The following is a 23,783-nucleotide window of genomic DNA, read 5'->3' as shown; positions in this document are numbered from 1 at the left end:
TAATTAATATTAATTAAACTCTTTCCCAAGGCCCTTGTCTTGATTAATTAATATTAATATTATAGTATAATCATCAAGCCCAATCCACACAAATGGTGGCCCAAGCCTCAATTCTCATTCCAAGTGGTCCAACATCTAACTAATATTGTAGAGGACAAAACATATATAAAGGACATTGAGAATCTTGTTTTCTCCAATGTGGGACAAGAGTCTCAAAACTCTAACATCAGCTACACCTAATGTTAGGGGTCCTCCTGCTCTTGTATTTACATTCTCAGAGCTAGAAGAGAAGCTTAAGGCGGGTTACAAGGCCACAACCCAAGGGAAATTTGCTGATGCTTTACGTCTTCTCCTTGGTATTCTGCATACTATTCCTGTGATCGTAGTTGATTCAAGGAGAGAGGTTGATGAAGTAAAAGAATTAATTATCATTGTAAAGGAGTATGTTCTGGGTTTGAAGATGGAGATTAAGAGGAAGGAACTTAAAGGCGATCCGGTTCGCCAACAGGAGCCAACTGCTTACTTCACCCACTGCAACCTTCAGATGCCTCACTTGAGACTTGCATTACTAAATGCCATGAGTGTTTGCTATAAGGCTGGTAATCTCAACACGGCAGCTAACTTCGCCAGGCGACTTTTGGAAACCAACCCCACCATTGAAAACCATGCAAAGACTGCAAGACAAATCCTGCAAGCTGCCGAAAAGAACATGACTGATGCAACCCAGCTAAACTATGATTTCAGAAACCCATTTGTGGTTTGTGGGGCAACATATGTGCCTATTTACCGTGGACAGAAGGATGTGTCATGCCCATACTGCAGTTCTCGGTTTGTTCAGGACCAGGAAGGAAAACTCTGTACTGTTTTTTATCTTTCAGTGGTTGGATCAGATGCATCTGGTTTGCTCTGTTCTCCTACCCAGATAAGATGATCTCCTGCTACTCAAGTGGGAGCAATTTTTCCAACCTTCAAGTCCGACAACGGTTATGTTAGTTTTCTCATCTCCTTGAGCAGCTTTCTGCTAATTATATTCCAAGATGTACACTATTGAGAAACGATGGATTATCGGCTATTGAGAAGTCGATGGAATCTCGGACATCATCCTCTCGCATTAACATTTCGATTTCCACGTTTTCGTACAAGCTAGTCGCACCAATAGTTTATGCTAGTACTAGAACAACATTGGGTCTGGGTGGGTGTGGGTTGGTTTGGGTTGGTTTTGGGCCAAAACTGAAACCAAACCGACCCAGTTGGTAGGGCCAAAATTGCAAATTGAAACAGACAAATTTGGGTCTAAAATCGATTAGGTCGGTTAATTGATAGTGGCAGGTTGATTTGGATCAGTTCTCGTTTTGTGTGAAGACAAAAATATATAACAAATTCCTCTCTCAAAAGCTACAGAACGTAGCACTAATATGAGTGATTGCCCAAAAGAAAGCACAAATGAAGCAACCCAAAGAGAGCAATAAAGCAGCAACTGCTGTCTTCTCGAAAGGGAAATTTTATTTGAACCCATGTAACCTATTTTTACACCTAACTTAAATGTAAATTGTTAATTGTCTATTTTACCGTATTGCATAATTACTATTAAGTACAAAATGAAATTAATAATAAAACTCAAATTTATCAATAAATCGATTAAACCCTACCATCACTTTTTGTTTATCCTACATTCATTCTGACTAAAACCCTAAGAGGTCTTGTAGAGAAAAACAAGTTGACGTAGAACGTTTAGCGGAGGAATTTGAAGCACAGCTTGATAGGCGCAGGGTGAAGACCAATAGGTCATGAGTTACACGTTATGATTTAAATAACATTCAATATGTATAATTAATCTGGCGTTACAAGTAGAATAAATAGGCAATGTAAGTGTTGCTCTAAGTTTCATCTTTTGTATTCCAGATCAATCAATATAGTCTTTGAGAATTCTCTTACTTTTTTTTTGGTGGATTCCAGATGAATCATTAAGGGTGAACGTGAGGATCCCTCTGTTTATCTTCTTGCTGCGTTAGTTGGCATTAGAGCAGGTTTGCCTTGGCTCGATGGCAAATGACCCGACGAATGATAGGACCCATCCTGGCGGGGAACCAGTTTACTCGAGAGAGTTTGATGCTCTTGCTGCAAGCGTTGAAGAGATTCGGCAATTGCTTCTCAACATGGGAAACAACAACAACAACAACAACAACAATATACAAAATGATCGGGATAACCGACATGGTGGTGGTAGAGGCAACCGCAATGGTCATCCTCAATGAGAGGCTAGTGAATCGGATTCTGAGAAAGAGATAGAACATCCCGGGATCCCACATGCTACTAATCAGAACAACCGACAACCTATTGAAGATTACCGGAAGAAGGCCGACATCTCTTATTTTAATGGCCATCTATCCATTGAAGGATTTTTAGATTGGCTTGTGGAGGTAGAAAGATTCTTCGAGATTATGTCGGTACCGGAGGAGAAGATGGTTAAGATAACGGCTTTTTGCTTGAAGGGAAGTGCAGCTATATGGTGGGATAATTTGCAGAAGTTGCGACAGAGGCAGGCCAAACAATCGGTCAGGACATGGCGTAGGATGAAATAGTTGATGATGGACTGTTTCCTTCAAGTGGATTAATATCAGCATCTCTATCGCCTCTACCATAATTGTACCCAAGGTAGCACGGCAGTAGAGGATTATACCGACGAGTTCTTAAGGTTGGCAGAAAGAAATTCTTTGAATGAGACTCAGGGGCAGACGGTGTCAAGATATTTCAATGGATTGACGACGTCAATACAGTATAGAATCGGGTTACAAGTTTTTTGGGATGTCCATGAGGCTCAAAATATGGCTATGAAGGCACAACAATTAGAGAAAGAACTGAAAGAACGTGAACAAAATGAGAAGAAATCGAGCTATGGCAATAATAATAATTACCAGAGAAGGGCAGCAGATTCTTATGTTCCTAACAAGGAGAAGAAAAAGGTTTAGCCGGCCCAAGGAAATAATTATAAAGTATTGGAAGTAGGGTTAAAACAACTACTCAAGTGTGTAGGGTTAGGGTTAAAGCAACCACTCAAGTGCACTCAAGTAGGGTTAAAGCAACCACTCAAGTGCACTCAAGTAGTACACTCAAGTGTGTCTCCTAAGTGGTTAATGATTTGTTCTCTTTTCTTAGGAGTCCACCGGTTATGGCATAACTCAAGGAGAGTTCATCTTCTTATATTTGGCTGAACATTTGTAATGTATTTATGAAAGAAATGATATACAATCCTTGAAAAGCAATATGGTATCAGAGCAGGAAAAATAACCTGCTTCTGCTTTACTACCATCTGAACGTGTTCAATCTTCAAAATGACTGAAGACAATCCTCTTGGGTCTGATGCTGAAAGGTCATTGGTTATTTCCTCCATGAATATGCCCGAGGTGGATGTCAATCCAAATCAAAGATTAAGCTCAGTCTTGTTGAATGAGTTTAATTATTTGCCTTGGTCGAAGGCTGTATCGCTTGCCTTAGGTGGAAGGTCCAAGTTAGGATTCATAAATGGAAGCATCGAAGTTCCTGATGCTTCCTCACCAGCTTATGAATCCTGGCTTAGCAAGGATCAGTTGGTTATGTCATGGCTCCTGAATTCCATGGAACGTAAACTAGCTGAAATATTCAGTTACTCTGAATCTTCACTCCAGCTATGGGAGACTGTCAAGGAAATGTATGGTAGTCAGAACAATGCTGCATGGGTTTTCCAATTAAAGAAGGACATCTCTAACCTGCAACAAGAAGGTAAGCCCTTTGTACAACTTTTAGGTAGCATGAAAAACATGTGGAATGAGTTGGAAATATATCGCCCTCATACCACTGATGCGGCTTTGCTACAGAAGAGAGCAGAAGACAAGATATTTCAACTTCTGTCTAGTCTCGACTCAGAATATGAAGACCTACGAAGCCACATACTCATGAACACTGAACTTCCTTCCTTCACCATTATTTGTGCAACAATTCAACGTGAAGAAGTAAGGAGGAAGGTCATGAAAATTGGTACAAAGGCCAATGTATATGAAGCAAGAGCCTACCTAATCAATGAGAATAAGTACAAAGTGAAGCATCCAAACTTGAAGTGCCAACACTGCAACTATACGGGCCATGTTAAGGAGACATGTTGGATTTTACATCCAGAATTAAAACTTGATTTCATGAAGGACAACAAGGGTTCACAGAGAGTGAACCGTACTGTACATCGAGCAAATCATGCGTCTGCCTCCTCTTCCAATGTGTCTGACACAGGCAAGAACTTCACAGCTAATCCAGCTGCACTCATGAATGAGTTTGCATTGTATCTTTAAAGAAAGAAATGAGGGGCTGAAAGTGACCGAATAGACAATGTTAAAGACGGAAACCCAACAGCTTTGCTAGGCAAGTTTGCTGGTTTCTTGGCCGACACTAAACACATACCTCAAGAAGACATGCAAGGTATCATGAAAGCTTTCAAAACTGCTCTTAATATAAATATGTTGCATGATTTTTGGGTTGTAGATTCGGGTGCCACAGACCATATGACCAACCATTTGTCTAAGTTTCATAAGTTTGAAAAATTATTAAATCCTTCCCAAGTTTCAATTGCAAATGGTGAAAATGCAAAGGTTTTAGGAAAGGGAAAAATCAACTTAATATATGATGAAATTGAGTCGATGACCTTGTATGTTGGAGGTGTTTCCTCTACCAAGAATCGACCTTGATGCTTCAACAAATAGAGTTCTCAACCATGTCAACAATGAGGCATTACTCACTGAAAGGGGCAATGAAGGCCCTCACTCTGATGGTACAACGTATAAAGATGGTGACAATCAAGATGATCCTCACAGTGTAGCTCAAGATGTGAACGAGTGTGAGACAACTCACACAACAGCCCCACGACGCAATCCAATGCTTGAAAGACAACCTCCACCAAGGTTTCAAGACTTCGTCACCTACAAACCCAAACATCCAATCTCCAATTATGTGTCATACCAAAAGGTAACTCACTCTCATGCTGCATTCCTAAGTAACATTACAAGTTGTAGTGAGCCTCAGAATTTCCATGAGGCTAACAACAAAGCAGTGTGGAAAGAAGCAATGCAAGAAGAACTTAAAACTCTAGATCAACACAAAACATGGAGTATAACCACACTTCCAAAAGGAAAAAGGGCTGTGGGTTGTAAATGGATTTATAAGATCAAATCCAATTCAGATGGCTCAATTGAGAGGCATAAAGCAAGGTTGGTGGCTAGGGGATTCACTCAAACTTTGGATGTAGATTACAAAGAAACGTTTGCCCTTGTTGCGAAAATGAACTCAGTAAGGGTTCTATTGTCTATGGTTGTCAATAAGGGATGGTCCATTTACCAAATGGACGTGAAGAATGCATTCTTACATGGTGATCTCGAAGAAGAAGTCTATATGAAATTGCCACCAGGGCACCCTCAAAGCAATAAGCATGATTTAGTGTGCAAATTGCACAAATCAATTTATGGACTGAAACAATCCCCCTGAGCTTGGTATAGTAAGCTAAGCTCAGTTCTCACAAGTGTTGGTTTCAAAAGAAGCAATGCCGATTCCTCATTATTTGTTCGCATTGGAACTGTGGGCAAAATGGTTGTGTTGATTTATGTCGATGACTTAATAATTGCAGGAAATAGTGCTGAAGAGATCTTCAAACTCAAACAGTCACTCAGACAAAGGTTTCCAATTAAAGACCTTGGGGTATTGAAGTATTTCCTTGGCATAAAGATGGCAACTTCTCACAAGGGACTATTTCTAAATCAAAGAAAGTATATCCTGGATTTGCTCAATGAAGTTAACATGAGAGATGCCAAACCTACAATTACTCATCTGGATAGCAAGCTCAAACCTAGCTTGGAGGGCACGCCACTCACTGATATATGCCATTATCAGAGGCTTGTTGGTAAGTTGATCTACCTAACAATCACCAGACCTGACATCACATATTCTGTAAGTGTCGTAAGCCAATTCATGCACTCTCCTACAATTGAGCATTTGAACCTTGTTAAGAGGATATTACGCTACTTAAAAGGGTCTATGGGTCGTGGCATCATCATGAAGAAGAATGAAAACACACAACTCATGGGATATTGCGATGTTGATTGGGCGGGAAACGCAATCGACCGTAAGTCCATAACAGGTTACTGTACATTTTTTGGTGGAAATTTGGTCACATGGAAGAGCAAAAAACAAAATGTCATCGCACGCTCAAGTGCTGAAGCCGAGTATCATGCAATGGCCTCCACTGCGTGTGAGCTGATATGGCTAAAGGGCCTTCTGAGCGACTTAGGAGTGTTTACAACTCTCCCCATGTCCTTATTTTGTGACAATCAGGCAGCAATGCATATAGCATCAAACCCAGTGTTTCACGAGAGGACGAAACATATTGAAGTTGACTGTTATTATGTTCGGGAACAAGTCCAGTCGAAGGTGATTCAGACCCATTATACCAGAAGTTGTGATCAACTGGCCGACATTTTCACCAAACCCTTGGCTTCTCACCAGTTTCAACGACTTTTGTCCAAGCTTGGATCCATAAATCTTCTGGATCCAACTTGATGGGGAGTATTGGAAGTAAGGTTAAAGCAACTACTCAAGTGTGTAGGGTTAAGGTTAAAGCAATCACTCAAGTGCACTCAAGTAGGGTTAAAGCAACCACTCAAGTGTATTTATGGAAGAAATGATATACAATCCTTGAAAAGCAATATAAAGGGTAGAATTACAGAGGAGAGAACAGCCGGGACACTGACATATATCAGAATCGAAATCAGATGCCAAACCTTGGTCTGTATGCCAGGGCAATTGGTGATGTCTGCTATAAGTGTTTCCAGCATGGCCACAAGTCCAATAAATGTCCGAAGCGGAAGCAAGCGAACCTTGTAAAAGGAACCGAAGAAGCTGATAATCACGATGGAAATTATAATGATGATTATGATGGGGCTGAGTTTGCATATGAAGATAATCATGAGGTTGTGAATTTGATGATGACTCGTATTGCTATTGAAGAGGACGAAGTGCTTAACATGCATGGTGCTACAACGAGCTCTCATTTCGCCTAAACAAAAAGGGTAGAGAAATCATATATTCCGCTCCTTATGTTATGTTGACAACAAGGTGTGTACATTGATTGTGGACAATGGTAGCTGTGAGAATTTTGTGTCATAAACGCTGGTTGATTATTTAGAACTTCCGACAAAGAAGAGTACATATCCTTATATGTTGGGTTAGGTGAAGAAAAAACCGTCGGTGAAAGTGACAAAAGTATGCAAGATTCCTTTTTCTATCGGTAAACATTACAAACATGAGATTTGGTGTGATGTAAATGACATGGATGCTAGCCATGTATTACTGGGAAGGCCATGGCAATGTGATGTTGATGCTACCCACAAAGGGCGTGATAATGTGTTTATCTTTGAGTGGGGTTCTCGCAAAATTGCTCTTGCTCCTGTTAATCAATCTGGAATATTAGAAAAACCACAAGTTGGGAGTTCAAATTTTCAAGCTATCTCTAGGAATAGCCACGAGTTTGAAGACATTATCAAAGAAGTTGGATTCATGTATCCAGTTGTACTTAAGGGGCTCATGGTGACAGATGTTGCTATAAGTCACATTCCAAAAGAAGTGCAGGAAATTTTGAGAAAGTTTGAAGATTTGGTTTTTGAAGATTTACCAGAACAACTTCCTCATATGCGAGGTATTCAACATCAGATTGATTTAGTCCCTGGAGCAAGCCTTCCTAATTTACCCCATTATCGGATGAGTCCAAAAGAAAATGCAATCTTTAAGGGGAAGATTGGAGAGCTACTAAAAAAAGGATTTATTCGTGAAAGTATGAGTCCTTGTGCAATTCCCGTCTTGTTAGTGCCAAAAAAGGATAACACTTGACTTATGTGTGTTGATAGTAGAACCATTAATAAGATCATCATCAAGTATAGATTTCCAATTATGCGGTTGAAGGATATGCTGGATGTTCTTGAGGATTCTAAGGTGTTTTCGAAAATTGATTTGCACAGTGGCTATCATCAGATTAGAATTAAACCAGTAAATGAATGAAAGATAACATTTAAAAGCAAGGATGGTCTGTATGAATAGTTGGTAATGCCATTCGGATTATCAAATGCACCAAGTACTTTCATGAGACTTATGAACCAGGTTTTGCGTCCTTTTACTAGGTCATTTGTTGTTGTGAATTTTGATGATATCCTGATTTATAGTAAAACCAAAGAAAAACATTTAGTGCACTTGAGACAAGTTCTGGATGTTCTGGAAGAGAATAAACTTTATAATAATTTGAAGAAGTGAACTTTCCTTACAAATAAGTTGCCCTTTTTGGGGTATATTGTTAGCTAAGATGGAATTCATGTGGATCAAGACAAGGTACGCGCAATCAGAGAATGGCCTACTCCAAAGACCGTAAGTGAGTTGTGTAGTTTCCATGGCCTCGCTACTTTTTACAGGCACTTTGTATGAAACTTTAATACCATTACAGCTCATATTACTGAGTGTCTCAAGCAAGGGAAGTTTCAATGGGGTGAAGCACAAGACAAAGGCTTTGCGTTGATTAAAGAAAAGCTTAGCACTACACTGGTTTTAGCCCTTCCCAATTTCGAGAAGATATTTGAGGTCGAATGTGATGCAAACGGATTGGGTGTGAGAGCTTTGTTGTCTCAAGAAAAAATACTAGTGGCATTCTTCAGTGAAAAGTTGAGTGAAGCCCGTAAAAAATGGAGTACTTATGATCAAGAATTTTATACGGTTGTGCGTGCTTTGAAGCAATGGGAGCATTATCTAGTGCAACGAGAATTCATCCTTTATACTGATCATCAAGCTTTAAAGTTCATTAACAACTAGAAGAGTGTGAGTAAAATGCATGTAAGATGGGCCACTTTCCTTCAAAAATTTCCTTTTGTGAGTAAGCATAAATCTGGATCTCTCAATCATGTTGCCGATGCTTTGAGTCGGAGAGCAAACTTGTTGATTACTTTAGCACAAGAGATTGTGGGGTTTGAGTTTTTAAAGGAGTTATATGAAGCTGATTTTGATTTCAAAATAGTTTGGGTGAAGTGTGATCAAAATCAACTTCATTCAGATTACCACATTAGAAATGGGTATTTGTTTAAAGGCAACATGTTGTGCATTCCTAACTCGTCCTTACGAGAGAAGCTTATTCGAGATATTCATGGAGGCGGTTTGAGTAGACACTTAGGCAGGGACAAAACCATTGCAGGAATTGAGGAACGTTATTTTTGGCCGAAGTTGAAGAATGATGTTGGCAAAATTGTGAGAAAATGTTATGTTTGTCAGGTGTCACAGGGTCAAGCATAAAATACTGGTCTTTATATGCCTTTACCGGTTCCTACCGACATTTGACAAGATTTGTCTGTGGACTTTGTGCTGGGACTTCCTCGAACCCAAAGTGGGGTCGATTCTGTGTTTGTTGTGGTTGACAGGTTTTCTAAGATGGCACACTTTATAACTTGTAAAAAGACTTCTGACTCTACTCACATAGCCAAACTGTTTTTCAGGGAGGTTGTGTGTTTGCATGGTGTACCCAAAACTATTACATCTTATCGTGACACCAATTTTTTGAGCCACTTCTGGATTACGCTATGAAAGCTCTTTAGTATTACCTTGAAACTTAGCAATACAACGCATCCACAAACCGATGGCCAGACGAAGGTGACTAATAGAACGCTTGGCAACATGGTTCGAAGTGTTTGTGTTGATAAGTCAAAGAAGTGGGATAATGCCTTGCCTCAAGTGGAGTTTGCTTACAACAACGCTGTTCATAGTGCCACAAGAAAGTCCCCTTTCTCTTTGGTCTATACTTCAGTTCCTAACCATGTCGTTGACTTGGTCAAACTTCCCAAAACCCATGAAGCTAGCATAGGCGTTCAACATATGGCTAAAAACGTTATGGAGGTTAAAGAAGAAGTGCGAATTAAGCTGGAAAAAACCAATGCTAGGTACAATACTACTGCAGACAAGCATATGCATGCTAAAGTTTTCGATGAGGGAGATTATGTGATGGTGTATCTCAGAAATGAGTGATTCCCTGTTGGAACCTACAGCAAGCTGAAGCCACGCAAGTATGGATCGTATAAGATTTTGAAGAAGATCAATGACAATACTTATGTTGTTGACGTGCTCGCATCTATGGGAATTTCGAGCACTTTTTAATGTTGCAGATTTGTTTGAATAGCATGAAGATGAAGTGCTCTATCCTGAAGATAACTCAGGGGCGAGTTCTTCCGAAGTGGAAAAGTCTGACGTAAAACGTTTAGCGGAGGAATTTGAAGCACAACTTGATAGAAGCAGGGTGAAGACCAATAGGTCATGAGTTACACGCTATGATTTAAATAACATTCAATATTTATAATTAATCTAGTGTTACAAGTAGAATAAATAGACAATGTAAGTGTTGCTCTAAGTTTCATCTTTTGTATTCTAGATTAATCAATATAGTCTTTGAGAATTCTCTCACTTTTTTCTGGTGGATTCTAGATGAATCATTAAGGGTGAACGTGATGATCCCTCTGTTGATCTTCTTGCTGCGTCACAAGTTTTTTTATTGATGGATTGTGATTTTGAAGTTTTGAATCCTCCAACTAAAGTATGACTCAATTTATGAATATTTTGTTTGTTTGAATTTCAATTTTTTTTTTAAGTTTAGAAGATGAGTATTTGGGTTTCAATTTTTTTTTTATCAATCCCGAATGATTTGTTAAGCTTTCTGCAATTGAAAAATTCTAAGGAAAAACTTCTTACCAATGTTCTTAGATTATAAACTTCCTTGCTTGTTGATAAATATAAGGGGATAGATTGTTTGATTTGTTGCTTATGCACATCAGTAGAAAGAAAAAAGGCAAATGTCTGGGTTTGGTAGCAAAAAGAAAAAATAAAAGTAGCCATGGAAATGCTAATGGAAAGAGGGGGTGGGGCAAGAGCACCTCTTTTTTTTTTTTTTTTTTAAAAAAAATCAATTACAGATGTTATTTTATAAAGGGAATGAGTGTAAAGATAACTTAACATTTTGAATTGGGTTTGAGAGGGTAGTTTAGGTAATAAATTTGGGTTTAAAGAGAGATTTATTCTTTAATAAAAAACAATATGGATGAATAGAGTAAGTTAGATGTGAAAAGAGATTACATGAGTTTAAATAAAATTTATCTTCTCAAAATGGTGCCCCTTGCGTGTGCTTCTAAGTCCCAAAATGGAAGAGCCGATTGCTCTCTTTTCCAAATGGGAGAGCTGAATGCTCTCCTCCGAATGTGTGGCTCTCATCTCTCTCTTCTACATTTTTTTTGGTCATATATCTCCTCTGCATTTAATAATTATAAAAGGCATCAAAATGTCCTTCATAATTTCATTCATCTCTGCTTTTTAGGCACCGAAATATTACATTTACTTTTTGCTATTTGCTTTTTGAATGAAAAGAAAAAGGACACTTAAACTAATTAAGTTTTGTTTTTATGTGAAGGAAACATAATAGGGAAATTTTATTTGAATTCATCTAACTTTTTTTATACCCAATTTACTCTCTTCACCCATATTATTTTTTATTAAAGAATTAATATCTCTTTAAACCCAAATTTATTACCTAAACTATCATCTCATACCCAATTCAAAATGTTAAATTATCTTTACACCCATTCCCTTATAAAATAACATCTCTAATTGAATTTTTTTTTTCAAAGAGACGTCCTTTGCCCCTCTATAATTGCATCTGATGTATAGGACTAGCACTTCCATGGCTGTTTTTTTTCTTTCTGCTACCATAACCCATCTATGGACTTGGGATCCAAGAGATCATTCCATAGACTTGAATTTGCCAAGAGAATGTTATGCAAGCTCTAGTTCAGTTCATTTTAAATCGAGCATTTTCATGTATTTTTTAAGAAACTTTGAAGTGACATAGGGCTAGCAAATAAACAAATTGGAGTTATTTCGAATAAAAAAGGTGCAAGACATGCCACCCGCTAGTTCGTGGTTAAGGTTGAGCAATCTTTATTTGCACCAAGAATCAAGTTTTATGTATTTGCAGTACTAATCAAAAGTTCTGTATTGGTGTTTTGGGACACATACAGATGGCAGAGAAAAACAAATACAATATAATATAAAAAGTATGAAATTTAATCCAAAGAAGAAGCAAACAAATAAAATATCCATAAATCTAGTCATACCTTAGTTGGAGGATTAAAAACTTCAAAATCACCATCCATCAATAGAAAAACTTGTTTTTCTCTATCAGAGCTATTAGGGTTTTAGCCGGAATGAACGTAGGATAAATAAAGGGTGATGCTGGGGTTTAATTATAATATGTGGGTCTATTGATAAATTTGATTTTTATTATTATTTTCATTTTGTACCTAATAGTAATTATGCAATAAGTTAAAATAGACAATTAACATTTAAAATTTAAGTTGGGTGTAGAAAGAGATTAGATGGATTTAAATAAAATTTCTCAATACAATAACTCGTAAATAATTAACTATTTATATTACTACACGTATTAATTATGATTAAAAATTTAAAATTAAATATATGCGAGTCGGTTCAATTAACCACAACCTAAGAATTTTTGAAACCGCTTGTCAAACCGATTAAGATAAGTGCGGTTCGTTTTATCGACCAAAAATTGAAAACAAGAAAAAAAAAAACCAAACCAAACAGCCGCCAGTGCTGTTCGTGCAGTTCAGTCGGTTTCTTTTTAAAAAATGCCCAGCCCTCACCTCCAGCATAAGCCATTGAAGGCGGCCCGAGGTCCGCATCCCCTCTAGCTTAATTGCTACCATTTTCATGCTAGGCCTTTCCTTCCTTTTCACCCTCAAAAATCTACTTGCAAGATTAGCCACTTCTTTCAGTGACTCAATATTTCTCTTTGTGACTGTTGTCGTCTAGAATTTCAGTCAAGTGACCCTCTTCCACGGAACAAATGAAGAAGCTTGCCAGGTTTCTCTCTGCCCGAGGCCTAGGAAAAGAGAGTGCCGTTTTGCTTGTTAGTAGCTCCACAAGGACAACTCCGAAACTGTAGACGTCACTCTTTTCTGTTAGCTGGTTCGAATGAAAGTACTCAGGATCCAAGTACCCTAGCCTTGCACAAGAGTTGTTATTTGAGCTTGATCTAGAGGAATCAATCGCGAAGCTCCAAAGTCCGACACTCGCTATGTAATTGTCGTCGAATAGTATATTTGTTGTTTACACATCTCGGTGTATGATTGGCATGGAGGTGGCATGGAGGTGGAGGAGCGCAAGTAATAAGTATGCCAGTGCTCTGGCAGTTTCTGCTGCGATATTCAATCGTAACTCCCATGAAACCGATGATTCTTTGCTCTTTATGCTATGAAGATGATAAAAAAGAGTTGCCCCGGTGATGAACTCGTAAACTAGTAATGACACCGGTGTCTCTAAACAGCAACCCAATAGTTTCACCACATTTCTATGGTTGACTTGAGAAAGAACGATAACTTCATTGATAAACTGCTCACATTGGGTTGAAGCTCCGATTTTCGACTTTTTTATGGCAACCACTTCATTATCCGGTTGTATTCCTTTGTAGACTGTTCCGAAGCCTCCTTCGCCGACGACTCTGCTCTCATGATAGTTGTCTGTGCCCTTCTTAAGTACTGCTGTAAAGATTGTTGTTGTCTCCACCCTTTTCTTTGAAATACTTTTCTCTGAGTTTGATATAATTATTTTTCTTCATTCTCTGAGTTTGATGTAGTTATTTTTCAAATCTAACATCCATGCAAACACTAAATGCCAATACACAACGTCATTTAACCAGTTAAACAATTGGTATCCCCGACCAACTGCTCCGATGCACACCCTAAATTCCATGCAAATCCTTTTGAAGAAGAAATTAGTTTTTGGTGTTGGGCCACTTCTTACGTGGAAGGTTGGGATCTCCACCACCTACCGCTCTGAGACATACCCTAAATAAAAACTTCCAAATGATGACAAGCAATATATTTTTTTATACAAGCGATACTTTACTTTTAATTAAAATCTAAATTACAGCAAAGGAAATTCCAAACTCGAGTGTATAGAGAAAGTACATCCGTTCTAGCCAATGTGGCTACACTTATCTTTTGATGAAAAATAACACTATTTCACTATGGCTAGAATGATAAACAATGTTGAGTTGATTATATGAAGCAGTGAATTATCTTCCATCATCATATGGAATTAACATCTGGATCTGCATGCTGTCATACTCACTAGCTGTACCAATACTAGGACCACAATCAGCTCTAAAAGCCACAGGATAAGCATCTGAGTTAGGTGTCCCAAGTAAGTACTCAGTCTCTTCTGAAAAAATTTCAGCTTTTCCCCATGCATGCTTTTCTGTAATTCTCATTCCTTCCAGCTCCATGGCAACTTCTTTCATTGTTGGCCTGTCCTCCCCTTTTAACCTTACACATCTTTTTGCGAGATTGGCCATTGTTTTTAGTGTCTCAATGTTTCTCTCGTTGATTATGGCATCATCGAGAATTTGATTCAAGCGATCCTCCTCCATTAAGCAAACAAAGAAGCTTGCTAGGTTTCTCTCTTCCTCAGGCCTGTCAAAAGAAAGTGCTACTTTGCTTGTTAGTAGCTCAATAAGGACAACTCCAAAGCTATAGACGTCACTTTTATCTGTTAGTTGATTTGTGAGGAAGTATTCAGGGTCTAAGTATCCGAATGTTCCTTGCACTAAAGTTGCAAGTTGGGCTTGATCAAGAGGAATCAATCGTGAAGCTCCAAAGTCTGACACTTTTGCAGTGTAATTTTCATCTAGCAGTATATTGGTCGCCTTCACATCTCGGTGTATAATTTGCATGAGAGCGGAGGAGTGTAAGTATGCTAGTGCTCCAGCAGTTTCAGCTGCTATCTTGAGTCGTAATTCCAATGAAAATGGTGATCCTTTCCTCTTTTTACCATGAATGTGCTCAAAGAGAGTGCCGTGAGTGACAAACTCGTAAACTAGTAGAGGAACTTCTGACTCCAAACAACAACCCAATAACCTCACCACATTTCTATGGTTGATTTGAGAAAGAACAATCAACTCATTGACAAACTGCTCCTTCTGGGTTGGGACACCAATTTTAGACTTTTTTATGGCAACCACTTTATTGTTATCTGCTGCTAATATTCCTTTGTAAACTATTCCATAGCCTCCTTCACCAAGGATTCTACTTTCATGGTAATTGTTTGTTGCCTTCTCAAGTTCTTCTGCCGTGAAAATTTTTGTTGTCTCCACAGAGCCTCCTTGACTAGCGATTTTTTGTTGTAACAATAATCCACCATTTTCTTTAAAGTATTTTTCTTTGAGTTTGAGGAACTTTCTTCTCTGCATTCCCCAATATATCCAAGAAGATCCACTTAGTAAAAGCATGAAGCCTCCACTGGCACCTGCAAAAATGATTGCAAAATTACAAGAAATTATACAGAGCAAATCATCAATGTATTAATCTTGTTTTTGTCGTCTGGCTAGTTTTGGAACAAATTAGGTTTTGGACAAAGTGATCTTTTGTGACAAAAAATGACATATACTACACAATGAGAATATTTACTCATTTTGTACATGCATGGATCTTTCTAAGAATATATATGTAAGTATTAGTCATTCTTTGGGCAAGACAGAGTCTTATTATATTTGTTAATAAGGTGGCGATATCAGTTTTAATATCATGTCAATAACAAAGTATACATACCAATTTCGATTGGTATATTATTAACAATATTGATTTGAAAATCTATCTTCCAGATAGCACTTCTAATATATGTTTGAAAGTTTGGATCTAAAAATGGTCGAGTAAACAAAATTTGAGTGCAATTGTTCAAAGAAAAATTAGTACGTTTAGAATTTTAGACTAGAACTATATGATGTGATAGATAATAAACTAACAACCCAACAAGAGATTTGTAACTAAGTTTGCACACAAGATCCGAGTTCAACTTTTTCCTCCACCAATATCCCTTGTATATGTAAAAACACGCGCCTAAGGAAAAAGTAAAATAATTACCTAGTGAAATTATAAGCAGGAGACTGAGCTTTGCTCGACCGTTGTCCTTGATGCAACTTTTTTTATCCATATCGTCATTTTTGTACCCTTTCGGACATTCACAAGTATAATTTCCCGCTGTATTTATGCAGGTTCCAATACTGCAGGAGTCTGAAGCCTTGCACTCATCAATATCTGATAAGAAAAAGAATGAATTAAATCCATGAACAAAAGGTAAAACTAAATTCCCACTTTTGAGACTTTTTGTAAACAACTCAGTACTATAAAATGCCCAAGGGAAACAGTACATGTACCCACAGATTTGACAATCCACTGCAAATTTAGTAATTGGGTGCAATTACTGGGAAAGGGATCCTCTCTGAAATCCTTTTTACCTAAGTTAACTGAGCAAAAAATTCGGATTCTTGAAATTTGATCAAACGGGTAAAGTTATTATAACTTTTAATAGAGCTCTCTGTTTTTAACCGTTTGATCAAATTTCAATGACTCAAATTTCATGCTCAGTTGGCTTAGGTGGAAGGGATCTGGAGATGATCCCTTTCCCAATTACTGTTAGCTTGTGGGCACTATCTTCACAGAGCAACAGCATCTGTGCCTAATTGGCGGCTACTTGGCATGGCCAGCTAAGCTTCCATATGATTTTAAAGGTTATTTTGGGTTCAGTCTCCAGTTAATCTAATTGTTAGATTGAAACTTTGTTGAATTAAATATTTTGATCGAGGTTCCTAACGATTTAACTCCTGTATTTGTATATTCAATATCTCACAAATTATGAAATTTAAACAAATTCAAATAATATTTTTACAATAATAAAGTAATACTGTTCTTCACATAGTTCAACCCAAAAAAAAAAAAAAAAAAAAAATTAATGCACCCATGTAATTATTTCTATATTTTAAGAAATAACTACTGATATAATTTAAAGTATAATATAAATACATGTTATTAGCATGGGTACATTCACCACAAAAATATGGGTCCATATTAAATTAATTAATATGGTACATATTAAAATTTAAAATTATAGGTACAAATTAAAGTTAAAAATAATATTAGTACAAATTTTAAAAATGAGTACAAATAAAAAAAATATATGAAAAATACTGAAAAGATATATTTGGAAATGATTAATAAGTTTTTTTTATTTTCAAAATTGACATATGATGATATGTGAATAATTTGATATTCAAATAATGACATGGACAAAAGTCAAAAGACCTTGTCAAAAATGAAAAAATAATAATTTAATTGATAAGAATGAAAAATGAGAAATGTAAACTTAATTTATCCTTATTTTAACGTTTTGAAACCACTGTAACAGAAATTGTTCATCTAGATTATTACTGCATAGTGCCTTCTTTGTCTATTTACCACGAACAATTTTTCTTTACTAATATTATAGTCACCCCAACAAAAGTGGTAATTTTTTTTTTTTACAAGAAACGATAGTAGTATTTCCTTGATCATCACAAACAAATACAAATGTGCCAATTGGTACAATGCTTTAGTGATCAACACATTAATTTGGAGTGAATTTGCACAAATAAGTGATTAATTAAAAACCCTACACGTCTACCACAACCATAGGTGCACCAACACAAATTTGTCACAAGAACGATATATGTAACAAACCTATACCAGTCCACAGACCGATTTTTGCTGATGAGCGAGGCCACACAACATCATCGTTGGAGAATGAGACCACATAAAATCATTGCTAAAAGACGAAACCACAGAATCATCGTTTGAAGGCAAGACCACATCAAGCTGTCGCACAAAGCGGACCACATATCCCCCAAACACGGCACAAACAAAAGTGGCAATTATTTGCTGACTAATGCTTTTTACTCCTAGTAGTAGTACAGTACTTTGCAACATATAATAAGATAAAGGGATCAAAAGTGTTCTGAATCCCTCAACGCAACCCCCCAATGAGCCTAACCATACGGAAGATGATCCGCTTCAGATTCACTTTGTAAGAATCTTAGAGATCCTTACATTCTACCCTTTTATCGTACATTGTGTGGTCAGTTTTCGTTAAGTACTATTTGTGTTTAAGTTTAAATAAAAAAAAATCAAATGATTTATGACCACACGATGCACGATGAATGATTAATTAAGATGTGAGGATCTCTAGGATCCCCACAATTTGAATCCGGATGGGATCCAAATCCTAACAATACAATTTATTTGTTTAAACTATAATCAAATATGTAGACCTACCTACACACATATACGCGCGCGCGCACACACATATACGCACATACATACACACACACACATACACGCATACACACACGTACACGCATACACACATACACACGTGCATGCATACATACATACATACATACATACATACATATAATATGTTTTGATATACGCAAAATTGTTTATAATAATAATGATCAAATGGTCAAATGGTGTCTAGATTTATTTACCTTGGCAACCATCCGGGAGGTATGGGTTCCCTTCGTAACCTGGCAGGCACCGGCATATGTAGCCTGAAGACCGATTATGGCAGGAGCTATTTGCTTTGCATGCAAAAGTGCTCTCGTTTTTAGCTGAATATTACATAACTCATTCCCATTCCCAATTTCCCAATCAAGAATTGCCGGAAGCCGGGTTGTATCGTTTAGTTCTCGAAAACTTGTGCTGTTAAAGTTGAACTCGCCTTCTTGCACAAGGAACGCGTAGCTGCATGGGTTGAAGTCCCACACATCCGTATGATTGTTAAAGCTTCTCAAGGTCACAGTCTGATTTTTCAGCCCACTAGGGATTTTAGTTTGGCAACATCCAACGCCAGAGCAAGTATCCCGCTGATCGATAGCGTTGTCAAGATTGTCACATATGGACATGCACCCAGTTGTGTACTTTTGTTCATCCCGGTGACCTGTAAAAAACGCATATGTGTCGCATCCAACTGCGACGAACATGTTTTTGGTTTCGGAGATGGTGTAAGGAGGAGGAACCCAGAGCCTGGAATTGTTCCGTGCGGTCAAGTTGCCTTGAGCATCATAACAATCATTGGCTGCGAACTGTAGTATTTGGAGCTCACCGTCATAAAGAGATATGTTGGTAATTTCGATATTGCTCGTCATCAAACGTGTTGTTGGCTGTTGAGTGGAATTTTCACAAGTGATGTTAAACCGGCTTTGGAGGTAGCAACCAGAGCCTATGCCAAATGGGTATGGAATTGTGAGATTACCACAATGGTCAGGGCAGCCAGGCAGTGCCTGAGGCGGAAGGAGAGATTGAGCTGTTGTTGGAGTTGGAGTTCCTAGTAAAATTGTAACCACTACCACCATTATTAAAGAGATATGCAAAATATGCATCCTCCTATGTAACGCCATATAGTATTAACTAAAAAGGGTCGAGCAGATCGTAGCAGTAGCAGAGAAATCCAAGCAGGTGACGGATCCAAGAAATTAAGGAACTGCTAATTAAGAAGGTTGGCCTTCTGTAGGAATATATATATATATATATATATATATATATATATATATATGGAAGGGATTAAAACGCGTGGTGGCATATTTTGTGTTGGGGGAAATTGCATTCCTCATCTTGACTTTTTCTGTTGTTGTTTTAGTCCATCATTAGGCTTTGTCCGGTTTATGACTTAGTACTAAGTTTTGACCAAAAAAAAAACTTAGTACCGATTCATTAGTCAATAAACGACGGTAGTGTGCAAAGTCAAGTCAAGTTTATTTAATTATTTAAAGTTAAGTCAAGAAAGATTGCTGATGTGAATTTATTGATTATTTTCTTTCTCTGGTTTTTTATTTTATTTTGAAAGAAACTAGTTGTTGAAATACTTTTGTGAGGGTTGCATAGTCTGTGTATTTTGAGTACGGATCTCTTCTATCAAGATCATCGGATCAAGTGATTCGGATCTTTGAAATTTTATACAACGGTCTATCTATTTTGATCTTTTAAAAGTTATAATAATTTTTAACCGTTAGATGTAATTTCAAAGAGCCGAATTACTTGATCTGATGGCCTTGATGTAAGAGTTTTGAGTAAAAACAAGAAAGAACAGATAGATGGTGGAGCAAGAACTTATCAACGTTTTATTGGTTTCTAAAAAAATGAAATTGTAGATATTGTTTTCTTGTTTTCTAGAAACCTATAGAAGGTTTATAGGGTTATTGTTCTACGATCTAGCTTTTCCTTCTTGTTTTTAATCTTATTACACAGACTTACACCGCCCTCACAGTAGGAAGTTTAATAAATCATGCATATTAAAACTCGGATGGCACTGTTTATCAACAGTGTCCTGATAGATTTGTCCCTCGATTTCTTCTTGGTCTCCTGTTGCGTGGCCTCCCTTGCACAGTGAAAGGACCACTTTTTCCTCGCTGGCCACGCGTTCTTCATCGACTGCCTTTCCTGTTGGATTTCTCTGCTGTTTCATTCTCTGCCTTCCATTTTCTGCAATCGCTTTTTTTTTCCTCCTTCTCATCTACACGTGTTGGTCATCGTGGAAAGAAAAGTGGTGGAAAGCCAAGGAAAGCAGTGGAAAAGCCCATTTACTTCCGTTCGTTGATCTCAGAAGGTGCATTCGCCGTTCTCGAGTACTCTTGATGGCGTTTTCTCTCACTTTCTTGCTAAAAACGACGGAACCAATCAAAATTTATGCAAATCTTTTTCTTAGAAACACAGTGGAGATCTCTTCAGTTTTCGTTGGGAAATTTGAAAAAATAACCAAATTTTAGACCCAATATAGAGTTATAACCACTATTTTAATTTTATGATAATTATAACCAAAATTTGACGTAAAAGTACTAATATACCTTAAGTATTAGGGTTTCTCACAACAACCAAAACACAACCTTATAATGAGGAACTAATCTCTATCGCTTTTTTGTTTTCATTATTCTCTGCAGATTGTGAACTACTTCCTGCAACCTTCCGAATTTCTGTACAATGAAAGCATGAATCAAAAAGTAAAACCAGCAATATTTTTGCCGTATCCTTTCTATGCCTTTGCAAGAATTAGAGATTTTGGTGGCAAACAAAATTTGACTCCATAAGCAGCATGGAGGCAAGAATTACGAGTGGAGGACGATTTCCCTCCTCATCACATTGAGAGTTAAGCTCGAAAAAAAATGTTTCACTTCACACTAGACCTGGAGGATTTTCTGTGGTATATTTATTTGGTCTTAATTTATGTTTTACTCATTTTCCAGAAAGGCTACGCTTTCAAAGCTCCCCTTTTCACAAAATCAGTGGTACCTTACTCCCCCTTCTCTCTATATTTTAATCTTCCAAGTTCTCTAATTTTTTACATTTTTCATGGAAGTTGTTTTAATTCATGCTTTCATTCTGGTTTAAATGTTGCATATATTTAAATGTATAGTTAAAGATCGTAGACATCTGAAGGAGTTTAAATCTCCATCTATATTCAAATATGCAATATTATAAGTTGGGTTTTGGTTGTTGTGAGAAACTCTAATATTAAGGATATATTAGTACTTTTACATCAACTTTTGGTTATAATTATTATAAAATTAAAATGTTGATTATAATTCTACGTGAGGTCTAAATTTTGGTTATATTTCCAAATTTCCCGTTTTCGTTGTCATGATCTCTGGAGAAAAAAAAAGTTGATTTTTTTTTTAAGTTTTTGGTTTGTGGGTTTTTAATTTTTTGACTTTTTGTGCAGATGAAGGAAGAACCCAGAAGATATATGTTCGCTGAAGGACTTGATAAGAGCGTCCTTCATTGGATTAGAGAGGTATATGAAGAAAAATCATTACCCTCTTCCTTTTTTTGAATTAAAAAAAATAAATAAAGGAGGGTTTAATTTTAATGTTGTTTGATTTAGTCCTCAGCACCATTCGTGGTACTTGTACTCATTCACTACCCGATAAATAAAACCCATTTTTTTATTTTATGGGGATTTTGGTTTTTGATGTTTTCTCAGTGATTGATTTCTTTGGCATTTAATTTTTTTATGTTTTCTCACTGATTGAATTATGGGTTTTTAGCCGTCCCTAATTTCAGTCGACCTAGGCAGCAAAGGGAGTTTGCCCCTGTTTGCTTTTCCTTTTCTCACCAAATATCTTTGCTAGCATGATTTGCCAAACTCGCTGATCGCGTCTGCTCTGGTGGACCAGGTATGACTTCTTTCACTTTCTGTTTGTTTCTCGAGAAAATTTAGGGCTAGAAAGTGCGTAGAATTTTAATCTTTAAACTTTAAACTATCCTCTACACAGAGAAATTAAATTTTAATCCCAGTTTCTGTATTCCTCTATAATTGAAGGTCTTCGACTCCCTAAAAGGCCGATTAACACCAGTAACCACAACACCAACAATGACTAATGCAGCTTAGGTGCAATTAAACTATTAACACTATACTATGAATCGAAGAAGAAGAGAAAAGTACATGATTGCAGAGAAATGTATAGAGAGAGAGAGAGAGAGAATGAAATAATGCTTTGTATATTGCAGAATGAAATCAGATACAAGTCACAGAGAGAAATTCTCTATTTATACATGCTCTTTGCTTTCGTGGTAAGTTTCTAACAAACTAATAACCACCTTTAGCTTCCTACAATCCTAACTGTCTAACTAACAGACTCACTGATGTGGATAACAACCTTGTTGATGTGGACTGTTGATGTGGTAGGTTGCTTATGTGTATATCCATCAACATCCCCCTCAATCTCAACTAGGGATGGGCAATGGTTATGCGGGCGGATAACCGCGGTTAATTTACCCATAACCGTTTTTGCTCATACACGCATAACCGTTTACCCGTTGGGTAATTGCCTAAACGGTTATATTCATACCCATAACCGTTTATAAACGGTTAACCATACCCATAACCGCATACCCATTTAACCGTAACCGTTTAATACCCGTTTACCCATTTATCTTTTTTAACCCGTTTATCTTCCTTTTTTTTTACCATTACCATTTTTTCACCCGTCTACATGTTTTTTAACAACTTGCAAATTAAAAAAAAATTGTCATAATTTTTTTTTTTGACAATTAAGTACTGTTATAGGTACATTCATCATACATTTCCATATTTTAATTTTAAAAGTCCTTATACCATTCCAATAATTGAAATAATAGTTTACAAACGATATTTTTAACTGTTACCAATGAAGGTAAATATAATATTTGCTAAGTATTATTGGGTTACAAAAATTGTTTAGAAGACATTTCTGTCAAAGCATTTCTGTCAATTTCACAGTTACCCGCAAGGAATTTAAATTAATTTGGCTAATTCCTTGATGATGAGAATCATCATTCCTGTAGTAGTGTTATTGAGAGAATGACCGATGAATTCCTTGCTAATTTATTGGGTGCTAAGTATTATTGGATTGAGAACATGGTTTGTGTTAGTTTTACATATATAAAATAAATGGGTAAATGGTTACCCGTTTATAACCGTGGTTAATACCCATAACCGCCCATTTAAATTTCGCGGGTAAACGGTTATACCCATAACCGTTTATTTATCTAAACGGTTACCCATAACCATAACCGTTTAATTTAAATGGGCGGGTAACCGCGGTTAACCATAACCAATGGGTATTTGCCCATCCCTAATCTCAACTGGATTTCCTAGCTTGAGATTAAAAGAATGCTTGAGAAATGGACTATGAAACCCCTTAGTTAAAATATTAGCAGTTTGGTCTTCAGTTGACAAGTATTGAACTTGGAGATCTCATTTTTGAACTTTCTCCCTTACAAAATGATAATCTGTGTATAAGTGCTTAATCCTGGAGTGAAACACTGGATTTGCAC

General features: G+C 37.1%; 1 protein-coding gene and 2 pseudogenes across 1 annotated transcript; 1 reads left to right on the top strand and 2 right to left on the bottom strand.

Annotated features, from left to right (window-relative positions):
* The first annotated feature begins 196 nt into the window (after positions 1-196).
* On the top strand, positions 197-931 carry LOC114827465 (coatomer subunit alpha-1-like). The gene has a single exon (XM_029109290.2). It carries the CDS (start codon positions 197-199, stop codon positions 929-931), a length of 735 nt encoding a protein of 244 aa, XP_028965123.1.
* An 11,639-nt stretch (positions 932-12,570) lies between these two features.
* LOC114827464 (wall-associated receptor kinase 5-like) lies at positions 12,571-13,946 on the bottom strand (annotated as a pseudogene).
* Positions 13,947-14,109: 163 nt separating this feature from the next.
* Positions 14,110-19,462, bottom strand: LOC103429718 (wall-associated receptor kinase 2-like; annotated as a pseudogene).
* Positions 19,463-23,783: the final 4,321 nt, after the last annotated feature.

This window comes from Malus domestica, chromosome 10 (assembly GCF_042453785.1).
Source record: "Malus domestica chromosome 10, GDT2T_hap1".
NCBI classification, from domain to species: Eukaryota; Viridiplantae; Streptophyta; class Magnoliopsida; order Rosales; family Rosaceae; genus Malus; species Malus domestica.
The sequence above is the reverse complement of the archived record's forward strand: the minus strand, read 5'-3'. Positions and strand labels throughout refer to the sequence as shown.